Source organism: Schistocerca serialis, chromosome 1 (assembly GCF_023864345.2).
Source record: "Schistocerca serialis cubense isolate TAMUIC-IGC-003099 chromosome 1, iqSchSeri2.2, whole genome shotgun sequence".
Classification (NCBI taxonomy): Eukaryota; Metazoa; Arthropoda; class Insecta; order Orthoptera; family Acrididae; genus Schistocerca; species Schistocerca serialis.
The window spans coordinates 429,943,957-429,964,033 of NC_064638.1; the positions used below are offsets into that span (position 1 = coordinate 429,943,957).

General features: G+C 43.7%; 1 protein-coding gene across 1 annotated transcript in view; it reads left to right on the forward strand.

Annotated features, from left to right (window-relative positions):
* The first annotated feature begins 660 nt into the window (after positions 1 to 660).
* The window catches only part of LOC126457648 (CLIP domain-containing serine protease HP8-like), a 111,525-nt gene continuing 92,108 nt past the window's right edge, over positions 661 to 20,077 (forward strand). The window contains exon 1 of the mRNA XM_050094129.1: positions 661 to 771. Within this exon, the coding sequence (XP_049950086.1) occupies positions 717 to 771 (55 nt within the window). The 5' untranslated portion in view covers positions 661 to 716. The remainder of the gene's footprint in view (positions 772 to 20,077) is intronic.

Below are 20,077 nucleotides of genomic sequence, written 5' to 3' on the forward strand. Positions count from 1 at the left end.
GCTTACAAATATATGTTTGTAAGCTCTTTCTATGTATCATAACATGTGGTGCGTGGTTGAAATGATCTCAGCGACAAATCTAAAGTGTACAGTGAGAACTATTTACGTGTGCAACAACGAGGATGCAGTGGGAATGCATTTACATCTGTTGGACAAATGTTATGAAAACAAACACTCGAAACAGACGTTTCACGACAATTAATCTGTAAAAACACACTAAATGTCATGAAGAAAGCATGTAAACCGTCTGAGGATGAATCACAACGATTCGAAACCGGTAACGGTTTCCTTTGAATAAAGGAACTAAAATTAAATTTGTGGCTGCTTGCTGTCCTAACACCATCAACATTTGTCTTCAAACAACAGCCACGGTCTCCATCATGTCATCATATGACAAAATTGCATTAATACTGAAAAATATCGGTTATTCAGAACTGAAATACCGGTATCGGTTTCAACCGGTCGGTTTTTCCCATCCCTAGACTCCGATGCTGGAAAACACGACAGCCATAACCTAGCCTCAATCCCGTGCGTGTCGAGGTCGGAGCAACCTGCCGTGCAGCTGCGGAGCTTTGGGAGAGCAGTCGTGTGCGGCGCTGTGCTGTTAACCCGTGCCACCTGTTTGGCTCGGCAGGGGCGCGCGGCGCGCCTTGGTGGGAGGTCGGTGGGGCCCGGCCGCTCTCGCCCACCGCCGCCAGTCAGCCGCAGCCTGCCCCATGGCGCACTCGCTGCTACCTGTCCTGCTGCTGCTGCCTCTGCTGGCCGCCGCGCGTAAGTACTGCGGCAAGTGCTGCTGCCGCTGCCGGCAAGCATCTCGCTCGCGTAACGTAGCTGCGCGTTCCTCTCCTTTGTGTGTGTTTTCAAGCTGAATGTTCACCGCTGAACATGCCAGCGTTGTTTCGAAGTGAAGTGAAACTAACGAACATGCACCTCAAGTCCAGCCGTGTTACGGATACAGAATTTCACTCTGCGTCTTATGTGCAACAGTTAAGAAGCTTGGGACAGCCGCGGTAAACAAATACGTCTACCGCAACTTTCATTCTCATCGAAACACTTTGGTCTGGGATAGTGCGTCTAGTAAATAATACAGTAAATTTGCTTGAAGCAGACATTTTTCAGTTTGAGCCTACTGTCACCGTGTAACGACAACAGCTTCTGTTGTGTAACTAGTAGCAATCTTCGTGCAACGCTTTTCGCGTCTTTAATAACTCGTTTTTAGGTATGTGCCTTATTTTTTAATTTTTTCTTTTTACCGTTTTATTTTATCTTATGTTTTTGCTGGACTACGGTACTGTTTGGATGACGAAACCGTACGTGAGCAGAAACAATCTCGCCCGTCCGTTGTCATTTCATTGTCAGCTGCATACTTATTACATTTCAAATGAAATGCCATAGTCACTGCGATAGATTTTACTTGACGCATATTTCGTAAACAACACACCAAACATTACTGAAGCACCTAAGTATAAGAAGGTCATGTATCATAATAATATGATGCGCCATCCAATCTCGAAACAGTCTGTATGAGGATCTCTCATTCAATTGTGAGTGGCCAAGGTGTTCATTTTGTCGTTTAAGATAATTTTCTTACATATTGACGCTAATTGTCCACAACACTTAAGCTGATCAAACTTGATGTGGAATCTGACTCGGGATGACTGCAAGACTGTGCCATGTAGTGCTTTGGAAACAAAGAATGACACCATCCGCGTGTTTGGAATAAATAAGAAATGGAATACTAAGAATTGCTGTTATTCTTCCTCTCGGCTGAGAATATAAAATGAAACACGCCTCCAGTATTTCCAAATAGTGGCCTTCTCTTCACCTCGATTGTTCGCTTTATCTGGTTGCAACTGCATATGGGTATAGCTGGTGGTCCATGCAAACAGCACCTCCTTTCCGAACAATGACACTGTTTATACAGTAGTGCACATCAGTAGGGAAATTGTAACTTGCATCACTCTTTTAGAGGAGCGAAGAGTGCGTAGTTTATCGGAATTTCACAGGTGGTTAGCACACTGGACGCTCATTCGGAAGGACGACGGTTCAAACTCGTGTCCGGCCATCCTGATTTAGATTTTTCTTGATTTCCCAAAATCGCTTCAGGAAAATTCCAAGATGGTTCCTTTGAAAGGGCACGGCCGATTTCCTTCTCCATCCTTCCTAATTCGAGCACGTGCTCCGTCTCTAATGGTCTCGTTGTCGACGGGACGTTAAATACCTATCTCCTACTAATTTAATTGGTACCGATTCTTCTCACGTAGAGCTGCTGCTATCGTCTTCCGCAGTACTAGGAGAGATTCACGAAAAATTGAAGGTACCTTAAGCGAGCACGGAGAGAACTAGTTATAGCGTCCACCGGCATGCCAGCCAGGATACGAAGAAGTAAGCCCAAAGGCAGGCGAACCGGAGAAACTTGCACTTCTGATGTCCTCGGCGAGCTGCGACCAGATCAATAAAAAGAGTGCAGCTCGCGTCCTGGCGCCGCCTCAGAAACACACTCAGTTGGTCGGCAGCTGCAGTACTTTCCTGAATTTGTAGGGTAAAGCTAAACAGTACGAGTAAAAGGAAACTCATTTAGCAGTCATGATTTCTTTTCGAACGTTTTTCCTGCTTGATCTGCATGATTCCTGTAGAGCCCGCCCACCTCGGTGTGTTATACAGGAACGTCTTTGGTGTTTGATCTACGTAATTCGCAATCTATTACACACTGTACTGGAGGAGGCTACTTCACATCATTCCTTTCCTGTTGGGTTTGCAAATTGAGGAAGGGAAAAACCATTGCCTGTGTGCCGCTGTACGAAACCTAATTTCCCCTATTTTCTCCTTACGGTCCTCATGCTAGATAAACGTTGGAGGTAATAAAAGCGTTCTGCAGCCTGTCAGAAAAGCAGGTTCTTCGACTTCAACATATTTTCACGAAAAGATAGTCCTCTTACCTCCGAATTCCAAGGATATCCATAAAGAACTCATATACAAACATCATTGAAAAGTGATTGCAAAAATGGTTACCTTAAAACAAAAAGTAGGAGCTTACGGGAAAGTAAATTTTAAATACTGTTTCATGAGATTCGAACCAAAAAGGGAGAACATGGCCAAAAAAATTTGCAAAGTGCAAAAATCTGCCTTCTTAAGTAAAATGCTGTAGCTCCGGTCGAAAATTGTTAAATGAAAAAGTTGTAGAGCATAAAAAGATCTGTCTATTGCTTTTTTTAATAAGTATCGATTGCTTTCTTACATTTCGAGATACACCGGAAAATTGGTTAAAAGTTGGGTTCTCTGGAACTCGTAAACATTCGCGTTCCCTTGCCCGCATCTACCGTAAGTGTAACCAACGGTAAATAAATTGAGTACTTGTATGAAAAATTGAAAAATATTCATTATTTTGCGAGATACAACGTTCCTTTTTTTAAAAAAAAAAAAAAAAAAAAAGCGCTCTCAACAATTGCCTAGATTTTCTCAATGGATGGCCCTACAACAACGGTTTTAGGTTTATTTCCTTCACAAAGTATTGTGCTACCATCCTATTAAACAATTTTTACGATTAAATTGTAAGGATCAAAAAATTACTTCGGAGAACTTGCTCTTTCGTTGGGCGTGATTTTTTTTAATGTAGTAGTTGCAATTACCATTTCACAGCGATGCCCTTAATAGAGGTTACTAGTGAAAACTTAAATTTCTAATAACATTTTTCGATTGGATCTATAGCTTTTTACTTATTTAAGAACAACAGTTTTGTGCAACTTTGAGGACTTTTTTTGGCGCATTCGCTGTCTTCGATTGAGTTTCATGAAAAAGAAATTCTATCAAAAATACAGTTTCTTACACGCTCATTTTTTTTCAAGTAATAATTTTTGCAAATTTAGCATTACGCCACCACAGAATGCTTGGACTAGCACAGAATTTTTCCGCAGCGCTCTCGTGATGATCGAACTGACCGATAACAGATCTAGCAGCACTTCTTTGAATTGTTTCGACGACATAAAACGAATTATAATGAGAGATGCGATTGACTATTTAACAGTAATTTTTTACGTGCAGTATGATAAATTTTTCTCCGGCATCATAACATCGATCACTTCGCCCACGGGCAGTTACCTTTTATTCGTCGAAAGGAGTTTTGTCGTTCTTTTCGAAATGTGGAACAGATCTAGAGTGTGACAGTGTTGTCCCTGGAATGTTGGTTGTGGGGTAGACTGAACTTCAGCGTAGGTTAGACTGTAAAGTGACGGTTGGCTTTGGAACGGCGAAACCAAGGAATATGAATGCGAAATAAATGCTATGGTAACAGACTGGTGCGTAGTGCTGCCTGATATCTACGTTCGCGCCATATTTAACGTACTTCTCGTTACAAAAACTGAAACTGCGTAATAACTTCATAATGCCTATATTAGACAGTGGAGCAGTCTGCGAAGAACACTTTGCATATATCGAACATAAGTTACGAAAAATGGAAGGGAAGAGGGGAGTCCATTACGCAGTTTTTACCGAAAACTGATGTTCTCTAAAAATCGTGCAAAGAAAAAGATGGTAAATGAGACGACGGCCCTTAAAAATGGCACGAATGACAATATTTCCTGGGAGGAGTCAGTACCAGGTGAGAGAAGTAGCATTTTCAAGATTTTCGGTTCCACGTTAGCCGCACGCCGCGTGCAGAGCCTCGAACGACGGCAGCTGAGGTTTGCTTGTGTCAGTGTTAATGTGTGTGTGCGTAAAAGCGCTGTGCTCGAGGGCCCGCGATCACAGGGAAGTGTTTGCCGCCAGAGCGGAGGTGGGGGGAGGGGGGTCAAGGACAGCAGCCGTAAACACTGCCGGCTCTGCGTGGATTGACGACTGTCTGTCCCGTCCCTCTCCCATCCCCTCCCCTCCCCTCCCCTCCCCACCTACATTCTGAGCACGGGCTGTACACAACAAGCAAATTATAACAACCATTATCATCAGCCTCTACAATCCACTGCCATTTTATTTTCGTTGCATCTATTTCTTTCTCCAAAGCATTATTGCACACGCTTCAACGTTGGAAACTACCTGCATTTACATACATGTTCCGTAATCGGCTGTACATGGCTCTGTGCTTCGTACCATTATCACTAACACCCTTTCATGCCCCGTCTGCATACCGCGCGATGGAGTGACGTAATAACTGTCTCATCTGCTTTTTAAGTTGGTAAATTTCTGCGAAGTACCTGAAAATTGCGTTAAACGGTAGGGCTGTTGGCGAGAGTGATTCCCACAAGTCTCTTCAAACATATAATAGACATCTATACTCCGTAAGCCAGCGTATGGTATATGTCGGAGAGAATTTTGTGTATCGCTGCCAATTCCTGCCTGTGCAGTTCCAGTCCCCAATGATTCCGTCTGAGCTGGAATCTCTGCTATTTTACGAAATAGCAATGACTGTGTTATTAAGAAGTACGAACGTTGCATCGTACTACATAATGACACAGACACTGTATTTCGTATTTGTTCGCAAATACCAGGCCCTCGACTCTCAAATATGCCCTTCCTGGATGGGAATACACGTAACGTACGAGTGCAGGTCGTGATACATGGACGACGACTTAAGGAAGTTAGCGTCTGGCCGCGATTCCTGCTCGGATGGCCGATGTGGTTAAAGCGACTGCTCACGTAAAGTGGGAAATCTGGGTTGGAGTACTGGTCCACCACAGATTTTCATTGCCTTACTTCCAACATGCAGCCGGAGGTGGTTCATACTCGCAACTGCGAATACGTTTCCTGTATCTCTTGTGTTGCCTCCACGGTCTTTCCGCGAATTTACAGGAGAAAGTAATACACTGATCAGCCAAAACATTATGAACACCGACCTGCTGTAAACCCGTCCAGGGGAGGAATGACTGCTAGTCACACACGCACGGTGCATGTAATATCAGTGAGCGTGCTGTCCATTTGTAGAATGGGGAACGCACGCGAACTATCAGAGTTTGACCTGAGGCAGGTTGCGATGGCCAGGAGGCTCGGCGCAAGTATTTCGTAACCTGCTCGACCTGGTTGTTCGAGGAGTGATGTGGTGTCTTCAACACGTGGTGAAACCAAGGTGAAAGCACGTCCAGTAGAGATGGGCAAACTCGTTCATCCTTGGGAACTAGTTCACTGCTGATAGTTCTTTTTTGGGAACCGTTCATTTTTACTCGTTCACCGTTCATTTGTGCTTGATATATGGTTCTTACGAAAAACTGAAAACTTGTAGTGTAGGTGACTGAAGGATGGAGGGCACCAAGAGGGGGCATTTGCCTCCCCCCTGGAGTATAGAGTTTTTATTCATTACAGAATTATTACACACTTTTAGAAGTAATTTCTGTGATTCTGCAGAACCTCTCGTTTAGCCAACTGTAGCGTTGTGCGGCTGATCACAGGGAAATAATATAAGGTGGCGCCCGGAAAACCGGCCCCGAGTACAGACTGCTCGCCAATTACGGACGATGTGTTGCCCGTAACGAGCAGATACAACAAACAGACAAACATGTAATGATTAGGCAGTGAAGAAATAACAAGCTAATGCAAGCAACAATGGCGAAACAATCGATGACGATGTGTAGAGAGCTGGCGAAGAGAACATGGAAATCTCACTCGACGCGCATGAGCTATAGCACATGTAGTCTTGTAAACCTGTTGGTGGCTGTTTCCCAACTTATTAGACCACAAGTTCAAAAGGCTCTGAGCACTATGGGGCTTAACATCTGTGGTCATCAGTCCCCTAGAACTTAGAACTACTTAAACCTAACTAACCTAAGGACATCACACACATCCATCTACATCTACATTTATACTCCGCAAGCCACCCAACGGTGTGTGGCGGAGGGCCGAGGCAGGATTCGAACCTGCGACCGTAGCAGTCGCGCGAGACCACAAGTGTCTTGTATAAAATTCTTCGCTTCGACTTCCACTACATAGCTATTCTACGTTGTAAACAATAATCGTTTACACCCTATATATGCTTCATGTTGTCTCTGAGTTCGTAGGCGACGTAGACTTTATGGAAGCATAAAATAAAATGTGGTTTTCTCATCATACTTGCATCACATGCTTAGTAAAAATTAGGTTTTTATGTCGCATTATTAAAGTTAATGCAGCAATAATAATAATAATAAGTTCGCAGTAATAAAGTTTTTGATTTGAAAGCTCCTTCTGAACAAATGATTTTGAGGTAATAAGTAAATACGATTTTATGGCAATCTATGTCTTTTCAAATGGAGAGGCACCGCTTTTCATACTGAGCCAAAATGACCCACAACCCACTTTTTTTTTTTTTTCAAAGAAATCAAACTAGCAGGTAATGCAAATTGGAAACAACCAAACTTAAAAATAATTAGAGCCTTCCTAAATGTAATGTTTTGTATATGAAAAATACACGAAAATCGTTTATGAATTTTCTTACACTAAAAATTAAACAAATTATTGAAAGTTAGTTGCTAAATCAAGTCGATGAAACCATAAAACATATGAATAACAAAAAAACTTGCCTTGTTATAAGTATGTCTTCTGCTGTTCATCGATATAATGAAGTGAGCTGATATGCCCTTTTGTTACCTGAAAAGACGTACCTATTACATACAAATGTAATTTACATAACTATAAAATACTTTTTGATTACCGGTCGTGGACGCTGAATAGCCAGACCCAAGTGCAAGAACAGTTTGAAACACATGTAAAATTGTCGAGCGCAGTGAACGAAACGAACAACTGGATACTGAACTAACTAGGAGCGGTCGGCAGTGGAACTGAGATAGGTGGTCATGCGAAGGACTACGAGTGCGGCCGAGGGAGACCGAGACTGACACGAGTACGCGACCGAGGCTGGAACGAGAACTGCCGAAGTGACCGCCGCGACCAAAGTGAACTATGAACCGATCGTTCCTCGTTCCCGGGAACCATTAGTAGACCGCCGTGACCGAAGTGAACTATGAACCGATCGTTCCTTGGAATTCGTTCCTCGGTCCTGTCGTTCATCTTGGTGAACCGTTCCTTTGCACCCGTTCGTTCGCGAACTACCCATCTCTAACGTCCAGACGTCGTGGGGTTGGGCGGTCAGCCCCCATTACAAATGCCGGACTTCGTAGGCTGGGTAGAAGTAAAACAGGAAAGGCGGCGAATTGTGGTGGAACTAACATCACACTTTAATGCTAGGCAGAGTAAAAGTGTGTCTGAACACACAGTGCACCGAATACTCCCAGCGATGTGCCTCCGTAGACGACGATGCATGAATGTGCCAATGTTAACACAACGACATCGGCAATTAAGACTGAAATAGGCACGTGACCGTCGGTACTGGACGTTGGCGCAGTGGCAGAGCGTTGCGTGGTCTGATGAATCGCGGTACCTTCTTCACCGTGTTGGTGGGAGAGCGCGAAATCTGTCGTCCTCTAGGAGAACAGCTCATTGACACGTGTACTGCGGGACGGAGACAAGCTGGTGGCAATTAGCTTATGCTCTTGGGAAAGACATGGGTCCAGTAGAGCTGGTGTAAGGCACCATGACGGCCAAGGAGTACCATACGACGGTTGCAGACCCCGTACACTCCATGACGATCACGTTTCCTGACGGCAGTGGCATTTTCAACACGATAATGCCCTATGACATAAGGACAAGAGTGTGATGGAGTGGTTAGATGACCGCAGTAGCAAGTTGCGGTTGATGTTCTGCTCTCCCCCCGCCCACCCCCCCCTCCCCCAACTCACAAGATCTCTGAACGCGATCGAACACATCTGGGATGAGACTGAACGTGGCGACAGAGCTCATCGCCCCCCTCCCCGGAATTTACGGGAATCAAGTGACTTGTGTGTGTGTGTGTGTGTGTGTGTGTGTGTGTGTGTGTGTGTGTGTGTGTGTGTAGATGTGGTGCCAAATCCCCCCAGCAACCTACCAAGGCCTCATTGCTTCCATGCCACGACGCGTCGCCGCTGTTATTCGTGTCAGAGGTGGACATTCCGGCGGTTAGACAGGTAGTCATAATGTACTGGCTGATCAATAAGTTGACTCTTTAAGGTACTCACGAAATTTTTACAATAAACCACTTTGTGATGCTCAACATCTCTGTCTGTTGTAGCTAATGCCTTTGGCGTTGGGTGAGCGTCTTACTAAATGAGCCCGTGACAAAACGTGCTGCTCTTCTTCGAATCTTCTCTGTTTCCTCTATCAGTCCTACTCTGTAATGGTACCAGACTGAAGATCAACACTCAGGTGTCTGTCGAACGAGTGCTTTGCTGGGTATCTTCTTCGTGGGAGTATCACTTGAGGATTCTTCAACTGAGTCTGTCTGGCACCTGCTACTCCTGCGATTAGTTACACTATATGGTAGTGGCACTTCTGGTCGCATACTCGCCGATATTTATTGGATGTGACTGCTTCCAGTAATTGTCAAGCAATCGTGTAATCATGCAATAACGAGTCTTTCCACATTTGCGGTGCACTGTGTATGGTAATGTGTGTTTCGTACCATTTCACGTTCTATTCGCAAAGCTACGTTCGATTAACGCAGTCAGCTCCTTAACCGTTATTTAAGTGGCTGTATTGATACCTCTTGCAAATCTCTACAAAATATGGGAAATTTTAGTAAGCAATAGAGCTGTTGGGAAGCGTGATTCTGGTAACAGGTTTCTTCGAACATACTTATATTCCATTGTCTGTTCATAGGCATCCTAAGAGAGCTTTAATAAGTTTTATAAAAGTGGGCAGAGACGAGCAGCACGTAGTAATAAAACTGTTTTCAGGTAGACTGTTCCCCAAACTGTTGAGGGAAGTTCCAGGCTTTTGAATGAGCAATCAGTACCTTGGATAACTTTAGGCTATACATGAAGAGGTGTTCTAGAAATTTCGCTGAACCGCGATGCAAGATCGTGGCTTTAAGGTTTGAGAGATTACAAGTGTAGGGACTCAATATGAATAGCTATGTTATCCTGAATGTACTTCTGAACAGAAAAAACGTATACACAATTGATGTCTGACAAACTCTCGACGAAGGAAGGATTCTTCAAAATATTTGCGAACGTTGAAGCATGATTCGAAGGACTTCGAGCTTTTAAGTGAATAGGTGAAACATGTATGCTCCGTTGCGCTTCGAAGACGAAGCTGAAGTCAAAGTAATAGTTTAGCAAAGGTAGAAGTGCACCAAAAATGGTGCAATTACTTTCGTCATCAGAAAGAGTAGTGACGACTCTCTGTAGCATCACAGGGTACCATCGATATTGGAAAAGGGTAAGACAATAGCTGCCTTTGTTTTCTAGCTTCGTTGAGCAGCTTTATGTAGTGTGCGTAAGCAGAACAACAACGGGCACTAAGCACTTTTGCGCCATCGCTGTTTACCTCTCCATCAAATTCGGCTTTTTTTGAATATTCAGTTCAATAACTAAAAAAAAAGCAGTAAAAGAAGAAATTTTTGTTATGTTAAGAGTATGTCTGAGGTGTAAAAGTTTTAAGTAGACCCGGAAAAATTAATTTCCTGAGGGAATAAAATTGGCATCTCGCAGCACCAAAGATATTGAACTAACTGGAGAGCGAAGATTGTCAATAACTTTTTGGCACGAAAAGTTTTCTATTTTTTGTGAAAATTGACGTATCGTTATAGAAAGTGTATCAGTGAATCAGTAACACGTTTCGAAGTCCAAGCTACTGCTCGTCGAAATAATCCAGAAGAACTTCGCAAGAATGTCTTTCTCCGAAAGGTTCCCACATTTAAGTCCCTCGATTATCTCTGTACCATGAAGTGCACTGGTTTTTTCTTTTGGTTTTTTCTGGAACAGATTTGTTTTTAACATTTGACTGCTCCGTTTTTCATTTCCAGAGTATCATTGTTGTTTTACCTCGTGCTGAGAACTAACCAGCAACTGCAGTTAATGGGGCTGCCCTTCCAAATAAAGGAAGGCTCTTACTGATGTTTCTTCTTTTCCTATTTCATAACTGCGTCTCTGTGGTGATAATCTTAAAATACCCACCATATTTAGTCTGATTTTTCACGTGCTGCTCCAGCCATTCTGTTCTGTGTAAATATGGAGACGCATAGGAAGGTACAAATTTAAAATCTCGGGGCTCAGGCTGACAATGCTTGTGGAAAATAACTCATTACTCATTTAGCGAATCCGGAGAACATGTATATAGGGTGGGTGGATGGATACTTGAACCATGCATCTCCTGCTTAGAACATACCCCGTTTTTTTTTTTAGTGACAAGCCTGGAATTCATAACTGAATTTATACAAGTGAAACACAATATCAATACGTGTAGTTAACGGTGTATCCAGTTTGGAAGCGCAGCATGTCATGGACACCGGACGGCTTGTGCATGGTTTAAAGTTCTAACGCGTGTTGAGAAAGCGCTCTTGCTCTGGAATGTGATGGCAACGAACGAGAGGGGGAGAGGGGATGGGAGGGGGAGGGGAGGAGGAGGAGGAGGAGGAAAGGAATGGCACTGCTTGTATCCAGTGCCAACTGTTGCTGTTGAACGGAAGCTGACTGAGACACATCTAAGATGTAATGAAACACGTGAACGAGGTACGTTTGTTTGTGTTTGTGTGTGTGTGTGTGTGTGTGTGTGTGTGTGTGTGTGTGTGTGTGTGTGTGTGTGTGTGTTACCAGTGAGACTGAGCAGTGTATCACTTCAGTTAGTTACAGATCTAATTGACAGAGCCACTGCAGGTTATTACAATAGTTCTATTACTCATCAGGCGTGACAGAGCTGCTCAGCAATTTTATTTCCAATGTCACGGACAGCCGGCCGCTGTGGCCGAGCGGTTCTAGGCGCTTCAGTTTGGAACCGCGCTGCTGCTACGGTCGTAGGTTCGATCCTGCCTCGGGCACGGATGTGTGTGTGATGTCCTTAGGTTAGTTAGGTTTAAGAAGTTCTCGGTCTAGGGGACTGATGACCTCAGATGTTAAGTCACATAGTGCTTAGAGCCACTTGATTTTTTTTGTCGCGGACACAGGTGGTCACCAGACACTTGTTCTTTAGGTTGACTGAACCTGCCGATACCAAACATCGGCTTTGACTCGTGATGCATTGTTGCTGTCGTTGTCCTTATGACATAAGAAGTGTACAGTATTTGATTTGTTACGGTATGCGCCGGTATTCCATACCGATACCTCCGACGAAAGAAACAACAGAACCGCAGATTTTGAGTGGGGTACGATAGAACTTGCTTTTTAGCAGCATAAATGTTGTATTTGTACTTTTAAAATGCACACAAAAGTGTTTAAATAACGTTTTATGAAGTTCCTGAAGGTCACAGTACTGTATGTGATGTTACGAGAGTAACTAAAATTCTTGCTATGGTACGTATTTTACTCTTATTGGAATTAGAAGACGGATTTTCATGCCATTCTGATAATTTCATGCGCCATGCAGACGATAAATTCAATATTTACGTAATTTCATAAGACACTGCAGGCTGGGGTGTCTTCTAGACTATTTTCTGCGTAAATAGAATTCTCGTTTTATTCGCAACTATTAGCACATTTCCATTTTAAACAATTGCCTTAAGTGTAATTTTTTTTTGTATATAGGTACCTGTACGAAGTAGTATCATTACGATGGGAAAGCGAAGGAGGACGCAACGCGAGTTAGTGACCATTAGCTATACGGGCAGGTAGCACAGGCGTAGGACGACAAGCTGCGGTTGTGGCAGGCACAGCTGCGAACTTGGATCACTGTGCAGTATATGCGTTATTAACTATGGCTGCTGGACGGCAGGGTACATACACCGTGACTGTCGAAACTACGGACTGTAGGCTTCTCAGCACAAGGTATGCGGAGATTCGATGGAACCGATACTTTAAGGTTCTATCTATTTTTTAAACATGTTAGGGAAAATACAAGCGGTACTATCATTCAGCAGACTGATCGATTGTACAAAACTATTCGGCGTGAATGAATCGCAGTTTGGGTTCAGAAAGATAAAGTAATAGGTCGCTGAATCTGACCAAACCCAAACGGGGTATCCTGGTCAATAACGCCATAAACCATTTTATTTCATTTCATATCTGAATCAGGCCCGAAAACTGATAAAAACTGCTGACGAAAAGTGCACAAATGGGGTAACAATAGACCAATCAAAACATTTCGTAGCCGTAGAAAAAGTGTTTTATGTCCCAAAAAGAGGCAGATGGGATCCATACACGTGTATATTTGAAACTATGGTAGAGAAAGGAAGACCAACCGCTATTTGAGAGGGTCCCCCGATGATCGTAGGACACTTTGTGGAAATATTTGTAAAGACATGCGGAAAAGACATAACGAATAAACCATTGAAAAAAACACATTCCCACATGAGGGGGTAACGTTTGTAATTGTGTACTATGTTTACGTTCCACGTTACCAACGATGTTCAATGTGACGCTCATCTGCATCAACGACAGCCTAGAACCGCGTTCGAGATACCTATTCACAATTGTTCGCAGCACTTTCAGAAAGGTAGACCATGAAATGAAATGTTCAGTGGCCGTGACACAAAACGTGCACATTGCGTCCAGCATTCTCAGCCATGGCAACTAACTTGTTCAATATTTGTGGCACAGTCTGTCCTCGGCCTATCCCAGGAATTTCCCAAACCGCCAGTTCATTCGACCTTCCGAATCATGTTCTGCAGTCCCGATGTGTAAAGAAGACCTCTCCGTATTACTTTGAGCGTCGATACTCGCGTAGAGAAAGCAGTACTACTGCTGCTGTTTTGATAAAACAGCTTTACGAGTAAAGCTATGCTCATCTTGTCCAGACCCGTGTTGACTGTCGGCAACTGTAACGCTTACTGATGCTTCTGTTTCACCCTACGTCGCCGTACTAGAGTCGGCGCCAAACGACAAGTCATGACACTGACACTACTGACAACGCGAATCCTGCAGCACCTCGTTAGAAGATCATTCGTATGAACTTGGGTACCCATACGCTAAATATTTTCCGTATACACTGGCTCAAGTAGCGAAAGTTTAATTATAAACACACTGTAATTAACTAGAGGATGTCCACGACAGACTAGAACCGCATTCGAGATACCTATTCACAACTGTTCGCAGCACTTTCAGAAAGATAGACCATGAAATGTTCAGTGGCCGTGACACAAATCATGCACATTGCGTCCAGCATTCTCAGTCATGGCAACTAACTTCTTCAAAATTTGTGGCGCAGTGGGTCAAAGTCCAGAGTTATTGGCTTGGAAACACTTTTACAGAAAATAGGGACACTAACCCACACAAAAGGATGCATCTCATATATATTTGGGATGATGTGGTAGCGATTAGCGTGATGATCAGAGAGAACGGTTATGGTTAAGGAACTTGAATATAAGAAAAAAACTAGTAGTGCGATTAACTGAATGCGCCACAACAAATTAGTTACTGCAAATTGACAAAATTCTAAATTGTATGCAAACGAGTTCTATCTCATGAAGAGAAGTTTTTCACTTCTAGACGAATCTAGACTGTGTCACAAAACTACGTACACTTGCTTAGTAAGTTAGCTGTCAGAGCGTTGGCATGCAGTCCAAGATTAGTTAAATGTAAACAAGCCGTGTGGGTAATGCATGGAATTGCATTACTGAAACTTACGGACGCATACAGGATCTCTTCTGTGAAAACTGTTTTTGGAATTTTAGGAATGCGCCACGCACATCTTTACAAAGAAGGAAGTGTAATGGTGGTTACGAAGAGGACACTAGCTCTTAGGCCGGCTGAGGTGATGGCATAGCAGAAGATGTGTTTGAGTGTTTCCACTGTGTGTGTGTGTGTGTGGGGGGGGGGGGGGGGGGAAGAAGAGATCATATGAATCAGTGTCCATGTATCAACGAAGTAACTACGAATGTTTACGCGATGGAGATGGATACATTTTCAAAGGAAGAGAGAGAGGAGGAAGGAAACACCATAGACAATTAAATGTTTTTATTTACACGGTATATATATATATATATATATATATATATATATATATATATATATATATACTCCTGGAAATTGAAATAAGAACACCGTGAATTCATTGTCCCAGGAAGGGGAAACTTTATTGACACATTCCTGGGGTCAGATACATCACATGATCACACTGACAGAACCACAGGCACATAGACACAGGCAACAGAGCATGCACGATGTCGGCACTAGTACAGTGTATATCCACCTTTCGCAGCAATGCAGGCTGCTAGTCTCCCATGGAGACGATCGTAGAGATGCTGGATGTAGTCCTGTGGAACGGCTTGCCATGTCATTTCCACCTGGCGCCTCAGTTGGACCAGCGTTCGTGCTGGACGTGCAGACCGCGTGAGACGACGCTTCATCCAGTCCCAAACATGCTCAATGGGGGACAGATCCGGAGATCTTGCTGGCCAGGGTAGTTGACTTACACCTTCTAGAGCACGTTGGGTGGCACGGGATACATGCGGACGTGCATTGTCCTGTTGGAACAGCAAGTTCCCTTGCCGGTCTAGGAATGGTAGAACGATGGGTTTGATGACGGTTTGGATGTACCGTGCACTATTCAGTGTCCCCTCGACGATCACCAGTGGTGTACGGCCAGTGTAGGAGATCGCTCCCCACACCATGATGCCGGGTGTTGGCCCTGTGTGCCTCGGTCGTATGCAGTCCTGATTGTGGCGCTCACCTGCACGGCGCCAAACACGCATACGACCATCATTGGCACCAAGGCAGAAACGACTCTCATCGCTGAAGACGACACGTCTCCATTCGTCCCTCCATTCACGCCTGTCGTGACACCACTGGAGGCGGGCTGCACGATGTTGGGGCGTGAGCGGAAGACGGCCTAACGGTGTGCGGGACCGTAGCCCAGCTTCATGGAGACGGTTACGAATGGTCCTCGCCGATACCCCAGGAGCAACAGTGTCCCTAATTTGCTGGGAAGTGGCGGTGCGGTCCCCTACGGCACTGCGTAGGATCCTAGGGTCTTGGCGTGCATCCGTGCTTCGCTGCGGTCCAGTCCCAGGTCGACGGGCACGTGCACCTTTCGCCGACCACTGGCGACAACATCGATGTACTGTGGAGACCTCACGCCTCACGTGTTGAGCAATTCGGCGGTACGTCCACCCGGCCTCCCGCATGCACACTATACGCCCTCGCTCAAAGTCCGTCAACTGCACATACGGTTCACGTCCACGCTGTCGCGGCATGCTACCAGTGTTAAAGACTGCGATGGAGCTCCGTATGCGACGGCAAACTGGCTGACACTGACGGCGGCGGTGCACAAATGCTGCGCAGCCAGCGCCATTCGACGGCCAACACCGCGGTTCCTGGTGTGTCCGCTGTGCCGTGCGTGTGATCATTGCTTGTACAGCCCTCTCGCAGTGTCAGGAGCAAGTATGGTGGGTCTGACACACCGGTGTCAATGTGTTCTTTTTTCCATTTCCAGGAGTGTATATATATATAAGGCTCACCGACCACTTGACCATCTTCTTCTGTGCGAATGCACAAACAGTGCCCGAACTCTTACGGGAATCGGCAACGCTCCGCGAGTAAAGAGTATAATGGGCTGGGTTCAAAATGGTTCAAATGGCTCTGAGCACTATGGGACTCAACTGCTGAGGTCATAAGTCCCCTAGAACTTAGAACTACTTAAACCTAACTAACCTTAGGACAACACACACATCCATGCCCGAGGCAGGATTCGAACCTGCGACCGTAGCGGTCGCGCGGTTCCAGACTGTAGCGCCAGAACCGCTCGGCCACCAGCGGCTGGCCAATGGGCTGGGGCCCTACGAAAGTAGTGCGGGGCAATACGTTGAGAATGTGGGTTTCGCGGGAGGCGTGCCAGAGATAAATCCCTGCAGTCGCGCTATCCTCTGTGTCCTCGGTGGCTCAGATGGATAGAGCGTCTGCCATGTAAGCAGGAGATCGCGGGCTAGAGTCCCGGTCGGGGCGCACATTTTCACCTGTCCCCGTTGACGTATGTCAACACCTGTAAGCTGCTAAGGGTGTTCATTTCATTGTAATTTCGTAAATATATATGTTGGTCCAAAAATGGCGGGTTGATAGGTGTTTGGGGAATACTGAGAATTTTTAACTGCTGTGATCTCAGATGGTGTCCGCCGTCACACGTTGTAGTACAGGCGAGGAGGAATGCAAGAAAGCGGAACGTTCGCCGTGGTGAGTGTTTCCTAGCGTCGAGAAAGCAACTTCGCTGGCGGAGGCTGCACAAGTGGAACTGCGAGAACGTGAAATAAGTGTAGCGTGATAGATCAGGAAACACATTTAAAAGAATGTCAGTTTCCCACTTCGGCTTGATCAAGGTTTACAAGATTTGAGAAACACGAAACAGTGTTCTAGTGCTGAAGATCGTAAAATATATGTGTACCTATTTTGACCGAATATTTGATCGGAACTGAGCAGCTGTAAACTTAAAATATATTAAACAGTAGTACATCTCTCATTGTTAAGTAGTACTCACTTCATTCTCTGTTAAAAAAGACTTACATGCAGAAGGCATGCCCCGACATTAAACCAAAATAGCAAATAAAGATATGACACAGACCTTCGATAGTATGTAGTTAAGTTAGTTTGTAAATAGATGTCATAATTAATCTTGTATTATCAGTTAGGCTGGTTTTAATTAATCGTTAGCTAGCCAGTGTAGATGTTAATCTATTTACCGTACAGGTACCCAACTTTATAGGGGATGATGTTCAGGCGGTGTGCTGTTTGTAGTGTTATTGTCACGCCTTGACGTTACGCGCAGCTACTGGTATGTATTATATCTCTTAAAAAATAATGTAACTATTTATTTAGAGGAAACACTCTCCTAGTAAATTTGTTTGTCCTTTGATTTATCGTGATCTGTTGCTGATTTTTAGTGAAGTTAGTTTTTACGTTTAGCTTTCAAAAAAATACAAAAGAGATATAATAAGCAAAATAATGAATTTCGTAGGTTGCCAATTACGTATTGTATCTGGTTTTACCGAGCGCCAGGCTCCCTACAAATTACTGTAAATGCAATAGCGTAGTATTACTCAGCTCTGAAATTATTACTATCACAGAAAATAGACAAGTTTTAATAAAATTATTTCACTGGATTCCTTCAATTAATCTCACTGAATATTTTAACATAATTTCTTCCGCTCCGGCTATCAGACATTGTGCTGTGAAAAAATATTTTTAAATGTACCGCGTAATGGCGGCTAATTGTTAACAATCAGAGATCACTGTTACTCGCTCCGCAGCAGCTGGAAACATGCTAAATAATTTTCACTAAATATTCTTTTCATAAGATAAATGTGGCGTGGCGTAGGTTCTTGAAATAACACACGGAGATCACTTTATACTAATATATTCTTACTAAGACACAGTTTACACCTTTAAATATTTGCAATTACGTTACGACAGAAACAAATGCTAGCGCAGCACAATAGCTTGCGTACCTTATTCCAGCTAACACCAGAACGAACAGAACAAAACAGACTAGACAGAAGAATGAGCATTGCATTGTATTTTATACTCGTACAAAGATAATCACATTATAATCTCATACAATAAAAATGTCTTTTCTGCATTTATCGATCTATATAGTAGTATTTTTACAGTTAGTGTTATTACCTTTCGCAGATAAATCAATGTTTGTAATTCATTTTGAGTCACATACAGTCATTTTTATTTATGTTTCACCTCGATAAGGGTGAATATTGCAAAAGGTACACATACGGCCCCCTGGGCTACAAGGAACACACAACTTAATGTTTGGTCCTTGTAGACCACGAGTGTCACTTTTCTTTCGTTCGTTGGTCACTTTCAGTTCACTTTACCGTGTATTAGATCATGGGTACACATTCATTTTCAGTCTTTTTACATAACATGGCTGGGGACACTTGCAATATAACAAGCTCTTCCATTTGGACGAGGGCCGCAGGGAAACCCCAGAAAAACCTCGGCAGAGCTGATAGATTTAACCCTTTGTGTTACTTACATAAGTTGGCTCTACATGTTTTGGTATTACAATTATTTACATCAAATGTAAAATTTTCTGAAAAAGAAACAAACATATAGTTTTTATATGAAAGTGTTCATCAATTTTTTTTATATTGTGTTGGTAATATTTTAGTTTTTTATTTTTGTCGGCGCTTTTCTCGTCGTGTGGTGTGGATGATGCTGTATGTCGCTACCGCGATGCCTCGTGCCCGTTGCCATGGAGCGTCGGCTGGAAACTGCTGTCTTCTTTCTTGTCCGTAGCCGGCGGTCAGGATGTGGAGTACGGAACGACGTTATTTTGTCTGCGTGGCGCGTCTGCATTGTTGCGCACCGCTCGTTAAAGTTTTCAGCACGGGAGAGGATGTTGACTCGTGCAAATCATGAAACAAATGCACATCTGTTATAGAACGGATTTTGTAAGATGTTATGGCTGTGGGTAAGAATTGACTAGTCAACATTATTGCATCATCGAGGCACAGGCTCCGTTACTTGGTATTTTCGTGTTCGTTTGCACGTACTGGTGCTGAATGATGCAGGAGATATGATGCTGAGGTAAGCACTGCACATCCCTGTTGTCATCACTTCGTATGGAATATTTATGTTTCACTATTTTTGTTTGGCGGCGTTCCACCGTAGTTGCCGTTGCAGTAACGTCCTACTACGTGGTCCGTGGCGTTATATTAATTGTTGGCGCACAGGAGGTAGCGTCCAAACTAAAAATTTTGTCTGTACAGTTTCGAACACATACTGATCACAGTTTTGTGTTTTCGGTCACTGCACACAGATATGTTTAGTTAATGTTTGTACCTCGCGTTTTTTCAGTTGTACATCACATAAGTGTTCACTGTCCAAGTAGATCATTAATACGGTTCTCAAAGCTCACACTTCCTCCGCGAATACCAACACACTATTATAGTTCCTGTTAGTATTTCTTACAGCATGACTTTGATACAATTGTATTACATGATTACTGTTTTTTTTTTATATCACATAGTGACACAGATGTCTGTTCGTTTACACAATATGTTACAATGAAATTTCACAGATCAAAAGCACTTTTGTTCTGTTATTGCATACAATTAAGTGTTACATCATACATGCAACGGATTCTGGCCTGACTTGCAATGCTTTTATATTTGAGCATTAATAAATTTGTCATAGGGTATATTCATTTG